The sequence below is a fragment of the Pelophylax lessonae genome (assembly GCF_965119305.1).
Source record: "Pelophylax lessonae genome assembly, chromosome: 5".
NCBI classification, from domain to species: Eukaryota; Metazoa; Chordata; class Amphibia; order Anura; family Ranidae; genus Pelophylax; species Pelophylax lessonae.
In genome coordinates, this window is record NC_138772.1 from 497,694,485 (window position 1) to 497,707,748 (window position 13,264).

General features: G+C 46.6%; 1 protein-coding gene across 1 annotated transcript in view; it reads right to left on the minus strand.

The window, feature by feature from the left end:
• NUDCD1 (NudC domain containing 1) overlaps nt 1-13,264 on the minus strand; it is a 366,332-nt gene that overhangs the window by 191,332 nt on the left and 161,736 nt on the right. The window contains exon 5 of the mRNA XM_082259772.1: nt 7,144-7,323. Coding sequence (XP_082115898.1) covers nt 7,144-7,323 — 180 coding nt within the window. The remainder of the gene's footprint in view (nt 1-7,143; nt 7,324-13,264) is intronic.

Below are 13,264 nucleotides of genomic sequence, written 5' to 3' on the forward strand. Positions count from 1 at the left end.
ATCTTTCCCTTAGTTAGTAAATACAATAACTTTTGCGCAAACCAATCAAAATATGCTTATTGCGATTTTTTTTTACCAAAAATATGTAGCAGAAAACAAAATTGGCCTAAAACTTCCGGTTCCGGCGCTCATGCGAGAGGAGTGAGCCTCTGCAGCCCCGCTACACCCGCCGCAGATTTATTTAAAAATACGGGGATCGAGGCCGCCCGGAGAGCCCTTACCTCCGCTTCCCTCCTCTCACACACCAGGGGCTCCGGATCGGCACGGAGCGGCCTGACACAGCCATTTCTCCTCACACTGCTTCAAACATGGCCGCGGCGGCTGACACACAGCGGGAGGGGGGGGGGGGTGAGTGATTCCCTCTCTCTCTCACAAGCTGCTCATCAACCCCCTGATCTCCCTATGCTCGTCCAACCTGCTGATAACACCCAGGCTGACCCGCAGTATATGAAAATGGCTGAGGCAGTGGCACATATCTTGTCCCCTACAATTAAGGCAGCTATTGAGACGGCCATTACACAGAGCCTGTCACAGCTGCAGAAGGAGCTGAGCTCTCACAGGCATCAAATCCAGGAGGCTGAGCTGAGGATTGCATCCCTAGAGGAAGAGACCCTGCTTAACAGCAGGGATATTAACAACCAGGATAAAGCGCTTCAGGCATTGCAGGACAAAATTGAGGACCTGGAGAACCGCTCCAGGCGGAATAACCTCAGGATCATTGGGGCACCTGAAGCGGTTCAGGGGGCTGAGCTTCTCAATCTCTGTACAGACATTATTCCCCGAGCCCTGGGCTTGCCATCCCCTTGCATTGTGGAGAGGGCATATCGGGTGGGGGCCCCAAATGAGTCCAGGAACAACCCACGACCCATCATTGCACGTTACCTGAACTATGCGGACAAGAACACCATTTTAATGTCATTCAGGAAACAAAGACCCTTACACATTAAAGGCTGCTCTATTCTACTCTTCGCGGATTACTCCGCCGAAGTGTCCAGACGACGCAAGGCGTTTGCTCAAGTATGTTCTTCCCTTTTTCAACAGCAAATGCGTTTTACTTTAGCGTACCCCGCCATTCTTCATGTTACTACACCTGGGGGTGAACGCCTGTCTTTCCATACGCCGTCTGACGCGGAGCACTTTCTTTCGTCACTATCCACACCGATGGAAGAATCCTCATCCCAATCCAAACGAGAGTCTCTGGTTCGCAAGGCCCAATTGACACCCGATAAGGAACCTCCCAAAAAGGGCAAATATGGTCACCCCTCAGCCCGCAGATCCCTCATGTGAACTTCGATGGCTGAGTCCCCAGTGGACGATTTTCCTCAGGTACTGACATACTGCTAGCCCTAACTTTTCTGCACGACAAGTCTGTTTACAGACGTCTGGTTGGAACTCTTTTGCCTATTACAATGTTTTTTTATCCAGGTATAGCGTCTACCCTTACACCTGGGGTATTGTGTCTTGTTACGGAGTTAGCTCCTATACTTGTTATACTTGTTATGTAATTGCCTGCAGTTTGGTTGTTCATTCCTAGTCCTCAGAGGGATGTTAGTAGTTCCCGCCTGGGCCCATGTGCTGAGAGTCCAGTACATGGAATCTTCACTCCCCGGAGCGTACCCGTCCCCTTCTGTCCTTCACCACAGGCATATGGGTGTGGGGCAACGCTTGCACACTCCTTTCTCACTGAGAAAAAAGCGAAGCCTCACGATTGGTTTCCCCTTCTCCGTACGACCTGCAAAACACCTCACCACTGACCTCCTATGCCGGGGTTCCACCATGCCCCGACACAGGCTCCTATCTCTTATCTTTTCATCTCCTGTCTTACTCCTACAACAATTGTCCCATCATGTCCCCCCTTCCATGAGTATCCCTGCTGACGGTACTATCTCTGAGTTGCAAAACCCTATCATCTTTTCTCCATGGCCACCCTAAAAGTTGTATCATGGAACGTGAAGGACCTTCGCTCGCCAAATAAACGCATGATGATATTGCGCCATCTCAAGCGCTTGGGGGCGGATGTCGCTCTCCTCCAGGAGACTCACCTGGGGGAGGGAGAAATGCGCTTCTTGCAGAAGCTCTGGGTTGGGGAGGCGCTATGCTCCCCTGCCATGGGTCGCAAGGCTGGAGTAGCCATCCTGTTAAATAAAAGGATCCCCTATGAAATCCTAGACACTAGAAGGGATGACGCCGGTAGACGACTGTCTCTATTGCTCAGACTACCTACCCGAACTGTAAGGATCTCGAATATATATGCCCCGACACCCCCTTCCACTACCTTTAATGGTGACACCGCGACATGGTTGCTTCAGGACCCCACTCCCTTTCATATAATAGGTGGCGACTTTAATGATGTCATGAACATGACGGTTGACCGAAAGCAACGAAGGACGAGGTCTCACAATTTTCGCCCAGTGCTCCACACCAGGGAAACCCCCCTGCACTCTATGATATCTGCCCTACACTTGGTGGACGCGTGGCGTCTTAGCCACCCCACAGATCACGACTACTCATTTTATTCCCCCCCCCAGGACTCCATGGCCAGACTAGACTATCTATTTATCACCTCGGAACTTATCAGATTCGTTGATGGCGCGGATATACACGACATTGCCATATATGACCATTCCCCAATATCCCTTTCCATTTCCTTAGCTGCCGCCACACCTCCCACAGGAACCTGGAGATTCCCAGTGTTTCTCAAACATAATAAGGACTTCCAACATCACGTGCAATCCACCTGGCAGGACTATGCTACCCTCAATCAGGAGCATTCCACTGACCCTATCCTTTTCTGGGAAGCGGGCAAGGCAGTCCTGCGTGGTCATATTATTTCCTACGTCTCTACATACAGGAAAGCTCTTGCTAAGAACTTCCTGGAGGCGAGCGAAAAACTGCACAGAGCCCAATCCCTTCTCATCACTTCACCCTCCCCCGAGCTTAAGGAAGAGTGGCACGTGGCAAAACAGCAATTTGATCACTGGGCAGTAAAGGTTGAGGAATCTAAACATTCCCGATTTATGGCATCCTTTTACCGTTTCGGGAACAAACCCGGAAAATTATTATCCAGGCTGATCAAAGGTCCCTACAAGCCCACGCATATATTGACACTCAGGAACGACTCAGGAAATGTAACACATTCACCAGCTGACATTAGCAGCATTCTGGAAAAATACTATAGCACCTTATATAGCAAAGATCCGGTAAACATTGAGGCCGCGAAAAATTTCTGGATATGGTCCCTCTCCCCACACTTACAGAAGCCCAATTACAAGATATCAATGCTCCAATTAGCTCGGAAGACATAGTTCACACCATAACTCATATGGCATCCCACAAAGCGCCAGGTCCAGATGGTTATTCAACGGAATTTTTTAAAACTTTTAAAGATACCCTATTACCCACTCTCACTGCACTGTATAACGATATGTGGCAAAAGGGCACATATCTCCCCACAGGCTCTCAGGCGTACATAAAATTATTATCCAAGAAAGGCAAAGACCCCACTCAACCTGGCTCATACCGACCAATATCCCTTTTAAATATTGATGCCAAAATCCTCTCCAAAATAATAGCTTCCAGGATAGCACAGGTTCTTCCCACACTTATCCATCCGTCGCAGGCAGGCTTCGTCAGGGGCAGGTCGGCCACTGCAAACATACGTAAGGTCATGGCGGTCCTAGAACATGCTAAAGCCAACCCCACTAGTCACTCGGCAATTGTAACTTTAGACGCCGAGAAGGCCTTCGACAACGTTGATCTGGACTGGCTCTTCCTGACCCTGACGAAGTTCGGTTTCACTGGCAAGATCTCTGACTTTTTCAAAGCTCTATATGCCTCCCCCTCAGCGCGTATCTTCACGTCTATAGGTATATCTAACTCAATTCAGTTATATAAGGGCACACGCCAGGGCTGTCCCCTATCTCCTTTATTGTTTAATATGGCCATAGAACCCCTTTCCAGATACTTGTTAAACTCAAATACGATTCACGACATTTCACTGGGTCAAACAGAACTCAAAACTGCCCTCTTTGCTGATGACCTGCTAATATTTACGTCCCAACCTAGCACCGACCTTCCAGCATTATGCTCCCTGTTACAGGAATTCAGTTTTATCTCAGGGTTAAAAATTATTTTCGATAAAAGTGAAGTCCTCCCACTAACGCAACCGGTCATAGATCAATGGGATCATTCCCTTCCTTTCCCTCTGAATCACCAGCACATCACATATTTGGGTATTAAGATTGGCAGACATACCTCTACCCTTTACCAACTGAACTATGTCCCCCTTTTGGAAAAAAATTGTTAGGGAACTGGAATTGTGGATGACGGAAGGTGCCACCTGGTCAAAATGGTCAGCTTCCCACGTTTGCTATACCCACTTCAAACCCTCCCTTTCCTCCTCAAACATAAAGATATCAACACGCTGAATAAGGCCGTAGCGGCGTTCCTCTGGAATAAGAGGAGACCCAGGATTTCCAATGCCAAACTGCACCTTCCGAAGAGCGAGGGGGGAGCTGGCTTGCCCAATATTAGGCTGTATAATTTGTCTTGCCTCTTGCGCTATGGCCTGGATTGGATTACCGAATCCTCAACCTACTCCAACTACCACATTGAAACTCAAATAGCCCGCCCATGGAGCCTGACGGGAATACTTCACAGTACCTTTACGGCTTTACCAGGATGCCTCCAAAATCATGTCCTCATCCGAGACACTATGATAGCATGGAGGGAAGTAAGAAAGTGTCTGGGAGTTCCTTCAATAATCTCCAAGCACTTGCCTCTTCATGGCAATCCATTATTTCCGCAATTTATGGACTATGCATCATACCAACTCTGGGAGCAGAATGGCTTGAAAATGGCTCATTCATTAGTCCGATCCTCGGATCTGTCCATAAAACCATACACGGAACTTGCAGGGGAATACCATTTGCCCTCGTCCCACCAGTTGTACTATCATCAGGCAATAGCCTATGTTAAATCTTGTTCACCCAGCATTGCTAAAAGTTTTCAAAAATCGATCTTGGATGATTTCATCAAGAACAAAAGTTACAACATTTCTATTGTTTATGGCCAACTGCTTTTATACTCAAATAAGCTCTCCACGGACACCATGTTTAACAAATGGGGTGCTGCCTTCCCCATGGAGGACATTGCCCCGAGAATACTACAAGGATACCTACGGGTTAGAAAACTCGTTCTGATGGAGACCTGGAGGGAGACTCAATTCAAGTTGATTCACAGGGCCTTCGTTCCGGCTCTGTATACCAATAATCCGAGCACTCCTGCACTATGCCCCCAGTGCGGTGAAGGAAGACCAACATTAGCCCACAGGTTCTGGCATTGACCCACTATCTCCGGTTTCTGGGACCAGGTACAAACATTTATACAGGCGGTCTTGGGTATACGAATGGAGAAATCCCCTCACTTATTCCTATTTGGCTGTGAAGAGTCATTACAGCCCACGACTGGTCATGGTCGCAAAGCAAAATGGCTACCCCCATGGACACACTTATGCACCCTGGCAGCTAAAAAAGCAATTCTAAAGACCTGGACTTCCAACACCCCCCCCGACGATCTCCATGGTTTGCAACGACCTCAAAGCACTTCTATACATGGAAAAAGGAAATCTGGACATTGACAAGTTCTCATCCATGGAAACTTTTTTCTCCAGATGGCGCTCTTTCATGATATATGCCTTCCGGGCAGATGAACTGAAAGCTCTGATGACACCCTTCCAATTCACAGAATGGTATTTAAAAGCTTCAATCTCCAACACATTGGGAAGGTTGAGAGTTTAAGGCACCACCCTCCACGTTCAATTCCTCATACAACTGTTTCTATCACTTGCTTATCAGATACTTCAAGATGGATCTCATGGATACCACTAATCCCCCCCCCCCCATTTCACCTGCTATGTTATGTTAGGAGTCGACTAGGAGTCTTGCTCAGCCAGTAAGAGTCATCCTTTTAGTACTTAGTTATTTTTCTCTTTAAATATTGACGTTCTCCTCACGTCCCATGCGAGAGTGTCAATCTCTTTCCCCGTCCCTAATCCCCACAACCCCCCCCCCCCCTCTCCTAGTGTCGTTCATATTTAGTTCATCATAACCCTTATGCATAATATTTGTGACACTATTATTACAAAATGTAAGAAAACTTTGAATGGTTATATAATTCTTGCGGTTCTATGTATTGTACTATCTTGCTGCAATACGGTTCTTGTAATTGTTTCATATGTTCAATAAAAAAATATTTAAAAAAAAAAAAAACATTGGCCTAAAATGATTAAAAAATTAGATTTTTACATTGGGGGGGGGGGGGGGATTTCATATAAAAATATGTGAAAAATATTGTTATTTTTCCAAAATTGTCGCTCTTTTTTTTTGTTTATAGCGCAAAAAGTAAAAAAAAAAAAAAAAAGCACAGGTGATCAAATACCACCAAAAGAAAGCTCTATTTGTGGGGAAAAAAGCACATACATTTAATTTGGGTACAGCCTTGCATGACCGCGCAATTGTCCGTTAAAATAATGCAGTGCCGAATCACAAAATATGGCCTGGTCAGGAATGGGGTAAAACCTTCCGATCATAAAGCAGTTAAAAATACACTCATTGAGAATTTTTTTGTCAAAGACATGTAGCTAAATACATTTTGGCCTAAATATATGACAAAAATTGAATATATTGGATATTTTTTAACTGTCAAAGTAGAAAAATATTGTTATTTTTTCAAAATTGTCGCTTTTTTAAATTAATATCGCAAAAAATGAAAATCGCACAGGTGATCAAATACCGCCAAAAGGAAGCTCTGTTTGTGGGAAAAAGGACTTAAATTTCATTTGGGTACAGCGTTGCATGACCGCGCAAATTGTCAGTTAAAGTCGCACAGTGCCGAATCGCAAAAAGTGGCCTGGACGTTAAGACAGCAAAATCCTCCGGTGGTAAAGTGGTTAAGGAATATGTAAATACAAGGGGTCATGTCCTCAGGAAGTATACCAATTTTTACTCACAAGCTAGGAACACAGCTACTGCCAGCAGAACAGGAATATATCAGTACATACAGAAAATAATCTATTTCAAAACGCTCATATTGGAATGAAATTGTTCCCAATTCTGTAGCAGAAAATATCAGTTTAAATATTACCTTTCTTTTCATCCTGCTCCATGCTCTCCTCTTCAGCTTGATTTTGTTCATTTCCAATGAATCTGAAGGGCTTGTAAGAGATAATCATCAAGCCATTCCCATCCGGTTCAATAGCTGCGTAATGCGGGACAGATTTGCCATGAAGCTTTCTGCGTTTTAAAATTTCGCATTTACATTCGTCTGTGAACACATAAAAAAAAAAGGGTGGAATTTATTTTATTCTGTGGAAAAAATTCAGCTGAAATCAAACAGAATAAGCAATTATAGCTACACACGCTTTAGGTAAATTGCTCAATTACCACACTGGTGTCAGAAACAAAACTAATTTTGGTCTTAAGACAGAAGATAAATCGAGGTTTGACCAATAATTTTAGCTGCTGAAAAAACTGTCAAAGCATTTCTGGAAAATAGACAAAGATGTTGAAGCCCCCCTAATTAGGTAGTATTTGCCAGGAGTCTGATGTGAAGGGTTCACTTTACATTTTAACTCCAGCATTTGGATGCAAAAGATGTATTCTATGGTAATCTACTTTGGCTACAAAACTGAGCCTAGAAAAAAAAAAAAAACACCAAAAGGCAAGACTGTGTATAACAACAATTTTGCTTAACACTTTACATTAGGACTAGTCCAGGGGCCTCTGAATAAATTGTCAGTATGGTGAGATTTTAGTTTCTGAACTCCTGCTTCCAGCATTACTGCCAGCAACCTTCTGCCTCTGAGTACACCCTACTTTCTCATAGAAAATGCTTCATTTACTTTGTGGCAATAGACTTTTAGAGGTGATCGGCAGTAGTGTCGATTGCAGCGCCGAATCCAAAATGTAATTTTCTGACCTTCCCTTTATAATAGTGGATCCTGAATGGTTCATTAATGCTGATTACTGCACTCAATTGCTGCTGTTTAAAGATCTGTCCAAATACAGAGAGAAAGAACACATACTGTTGTGGAAATTTTATTACGGTAATATTTGTATGGACATTTTTCAGGAAGTGTTTTTAGTTAAATTGCCATTATGTCTCTCAGCATCAGTTTATTTGCTCTGCACAGCGAATATGGCTTTAACTGACATTGAGGAAAGACCTGTAGTTGTGGAAACCTTCCATTAAATGGAGACTGCACGCTACTTGCCTTATCATTTCTACCGGCGGGCGCTCTGAGCGGGTATCACGAACAAGCAAGCGCCGGTCCAGATCTATGGCAGTGCAATGCGAACTCCACCACGCAAATGTATATCAGCCAGCTGGGGCCCTGGTATTCACTGGCGAAGATATGTTTGCGATGTTTACGAGAATCCACGCTAGTTTCATTGTAGAAGCGTTTTGTAGCCATTTTAGCAATAGTGCATGGTTCCTTTTGCACAGAACAGCTGGAGACTCCCGCACACAGTTCAGTTGGTTCATTTACATACACTCCCAATTCTATTGTACTTTTGAAAATATATAGGTCTGTGATTGGTTGTGTTGACTCCCCCTCCCCCCTTTAAACCCTAGGATAAACAAACAAGAGTCCTGTGCTGGAGAGGACTGCTTCTATGGACATTGACCGTAACACAGCTTTTTGCCGGTTTCTCTCTGTCGCTGAGCGCGCTAGGATTTCTTTATACAAAAGGGCTTTACATTGTACTTCTCAGTACAAGGAATTAACGGCGCTTGCCGCGTATTCATATCCGCAAGTGCGCTTTTCAGCGCAGCAGTTTTCAGCGCACCGAGCAAATTTCTATGCTCCAATCACCATTAATTTCCACCACAATACTGACAGCTGGTGTCAGGGGACATGGTTCCTGTGTTTTATACTTATGATATTTAAAGCAGAAGGATTTAGGTCTGTAGGCAGGTACAGTGCCTTGAAAAATTGATTTTTGTAAGAACTTACCGTAAAATCCTTTTCTCTTAAGCTCATTGACAGACGCAGTCCTCTTTGATTAATATCAAATTGGGTTATACTGCCCTCTACAGGAGTAGGACACTAGGCAGAAGAAAACGTTCTGGCCACACCTTAGGGGCAGTCCCAGAGGGTATATCCTCTCTCTCTCTCCTACAGGGTGTCCGTTATGTCACAAAGCAGTGTCAGAGAATTTAACCCAACCAAACTCAAAAATAGAGGGGCGGGTACTGCGTCTGTCAATGAGCTTAAGAGAAAAGGATTTTACGGTAAGTTCTTACAAAAATCAATTTTTCTCTGTCGCTCATTGACAGACGCAGTCCTCTTTGATTAATATCAAATTGGGACGTCCCAAAGCAGTGCCACAAATGAGGGGTGGGATTAAGGGAAATCAAAATCCAATACAGAAGGCCCAACCGGTGCCAACTAGAAGTCTTAAAGGCTCATCAGACAAAAGGATGAGACTCAACTGAAAACCCAACAGAAAAAAACCCTCGAGGTAGACCACCGGTCTCCTCAAATAGCGGCCTGCAGAACCTTGTGGCCAAAAGAGGCATCCGCCGATGCCATCACATCAACTTTGTAAAATTTTGCAAAGGTATGCACCGACGACCATGTAGCCGCCTTGCAAACCTGAAGCACTGACGCCTGATGGCGAAAAGCCCATGAAGCACTAAGCGCCCGAGTGGAGTGCGCCTTAACGGAGGCTCCCGACCCTTAATAGAATAAGCCTGTACCACCGTCTGTCTGATCCATTTGGAGATAGTCGCGGCAGATGCAGGCAACCCCTTCTTAGGGCCATCCGTGATCACAAAAAGTGAATCCGTCTTATGAAATGAATCCGTAGACTTCAAGTATACCCTGATCGCCCGAACCACATCCAAGGAATGCAACGCGAATTCCCGAGGATGACTGGGCTTAGGACATAGGGAAGGCAATACAATGTCCTCATTCAAATGAAACTCTGAAACCACCTTAGGAAGGAAGGATGGATTCGGACTAAGAACAACCTTATCCCTATGAACCACCAGATATGGGGAACGACAGGATAATGCGGCCAGTTCTGACACCCTGCGTGCAGAAGTGATAGCCACCAAGAAGGCTACCTTCTGGGATAAAGTAAGCAAGGGAATCTCCCTGATATTTTCAAAGGGAGGTTTCTGAAGAACCGACCAAATTAAGATCCCAGGGCGGTAAGGGTGCGCGCACCGACGGAGCCAGGTGCTGCACTCCCTGGATGAAACTCCGCATCAAGGAATGAGTAGACAGAGGCTTCTGAAAGAAGATTGCTAATGCTGAAACCTGCCCCTTGATGGTGCTCAAGTACAGTTTCTGCTCAACCCCCTTTTGCAGAAAGGCCAATATTCGGGCCACCGAGTAAGAACGTGGAGGGAACCCAAGGGATTCACACCACGCGATATAAGACTTCCATGTGCGATGATAGACTTTTCTGGAAGTCGCTTTCCTTGCCTTAATTAGAGAAGGAATAACTGAAGCTGACAACCCTTTGTCCTTCAGCACCTGGGTCTCAATAGCCAGGCCGTTAAAGCCAGCGATCGTAAAGCAGGATGGAAGATCGGTCCCTGCGACAGCAGATCCTCCCTGAGAGGAAGTCGCCAAGGAACGTCTGCGACCAGCCTTACCAGGTCGGCGTACCAGGCCCGACGAGGCCAGTCCGGAGCTACCAGGATAACTGGGATTCCCTCCACCTCTATCCTGCGAAGAAGTTTCGGCAGCAACTTGAGAGGAGGGAAGGCATACAATAGCTGATACTGCCCCCACGGGGCGACCAGCGCGTCTGCGGCGTCTGCTAGAGGATCGCGGGAGCGAGCTACAAACCTCCGCACTTTCATGTTGAGCCGAGATGCCAACAGATCCACATTCGGGGTGCCCCAACGAAGGCACAGTTGGTGGAATACCTCTGGATGAAGAGACCATTCCCCTTGATCCAGAATCTGACGGCTGAGATAATCTGCCTGCCAATTCTCCACCCCCGGAAAGAATACCGCGGAGAGAGCTGGAACAAACCATTCCGCCCTGCGGGAGGATGGTAGCGGCCTGCGGGATCCGTGCGGCCTGCGGAAGGAGAGCGGCGACCTGCGGATCTCGTGCAGCCTGCGGGGAGGATGGCGGCGGCCTGTGGAAGGATGGCGGCGGCCTGCTGAATCGTGCGGCCTGCGGGAGGATAGCAGCGGCTTGTGCCGTGCAACCTGCGGGAGGATAGCAGCGGCTTGTGCCGTGCAACCTGCGGGAGGATGGCGGTGTCCATGTAGCTGCATCACTATGCATTGGGTAGGTGCTTGATTATATCACCCTTTTATAGGACTATTTCAACTAGTAACGCCAGCCCCTGTCTCCATCCTTTACCCCAGTCATGGCTTCCTCCTTTTACAGAGCCAGTTCTTTACAGTGACTATCAGATAGTCAGCTCCCAAACCAAGCCTCCTGGAGTGTATCTCTTATTCACCAAATCACACTATCAAGAGGGAGATCTGTGAAAACATGTCATAGGATAGAGGGGGAACCCTAGGATCAAGAGGGTCCGACCATCCACAGAGGGGCCCGTATCCACCAAAACCCGACAGGGGAGAGGGGGAACATTCTACTCACCATACCGAAAACGGCAGGCACCCACTCCTAACAGAACCCCTCTCCACTGAAGTGGGGGGCGCTGTCGACCAATACGGACGCCGTGACTCAGTTTCCGACTGGTCGTAGGCGTCCTGGCGAGACGTTTAACTCGCAGGGCCAGTCCCCGTCCAGCGGGACTATGTCGCAGGCCGACCCAGCGCGGAGCTAGGGCCTGCACGCGCTCGTAAGCTGACTGGGGTGACCACTGGATCTCAACATCCAGCCCGTCGCCCAGCTCCAGCATAATTGTTTAAATGTGTCGCGGCCGATCCAGCGCGAAGCTGGAATCTGCACGCGCTTGTAGGCCGGCTGGGGTGACCACTGGACCTCAATATCCAGCCCATCGCCCAGATCCGGTATATTTGCTTGAAGATCTCACAGGAACAACTGGAGAAAAAAAGCTAACTAAAAAGAATTTATCTAAAAAATCTTGCCAGGACCAAAGATCCCAGCAAGGAACTTAGGTCCTTACTCCTGACTAGAAAAACGGACATCCTGTAGCAGAGAGAGGATATACCCTCTGGGACTGCCCCTAAGGTGTGGCCAGAACGTTTTCTTCTGCCTAGTGTCCTACTCCTGTAGAGGGCAGTATAACCCAATTTGATATTAATCAAAGAGGACTGCGTCTGTCAATGAGCGACAGAGAAATAGTATTTAGGGCAATCGTAGAAGAAAAAGAGTTTGCAAAAGACTTGAGACTGGGGCGTAGGTTCACCTTCCAGCAGGACAACGACCCTACGCATACAGCTAGAGCTTCAATGGAATAGTTTAGATCAAAAGCATATTCATGTGTTAGAATGGTCCAGTCAAAGTCCAGACCTAAATCCAATCAAAAATCTGTGGTAAGACTTGAAAACTGCTGTTCACAGATGCTCTCCATCCAATCTGACAGAGCTTTAGCTATTTTGCAAAGAAGAATGGGCAAAAATGTAACTCTGGATGCGCAAAGCTGGAAGAGACATACCCAAAAAGACTTGCAGCTGTAATTGCAGTGAAACGTGGTTCTACAACGTATTGACTCACGGGGGGGGTCGAATACAAAAGGCACGCCCCACACATTTCAGATGTTTGTAAAAAGTTTTGAAAACCCATCATTCCTTCAACTTCACAATTATGTGCTGCTCTTTGTTGGTCCTATCACATAAAATCCAAATAAAACACATTTGTTGGAACCCGCCAACACTTGATGATGGCAGGAAAGGGATTACACCCGCCTGTCCACCGGATCGGTAAAAAACAGGGAATCTTCTATAGGCACAATAGTAGAATTATTCAACCTGGAAAAAGGGTGGTCCACTTTAGGTGGCACCGTTCAACGGTTGGAAACCGTATCAGCAAAAGCATACCGGCGGTTAAAGCGTTTTGGCACCATTAGCACGTGCTTAATGCGCCGCCATTGGTCATTCACAATATCATGAATGGTGTCGGGACAAGGAAAAACCTTGCCAGACTTTTGAGTCTTGCGGGAGCCAAAAGCCACCAGCGTCCCTGCTGGCGTGGGCTCATCAACCAATTTTAAAGTTTGCCCGCACTGAAATAATCAGACTTGCACCAAAGCGCGTTCCCACGCTGCAGCTTAAGAAGACAGGTCCTCTTTACCATCCGACT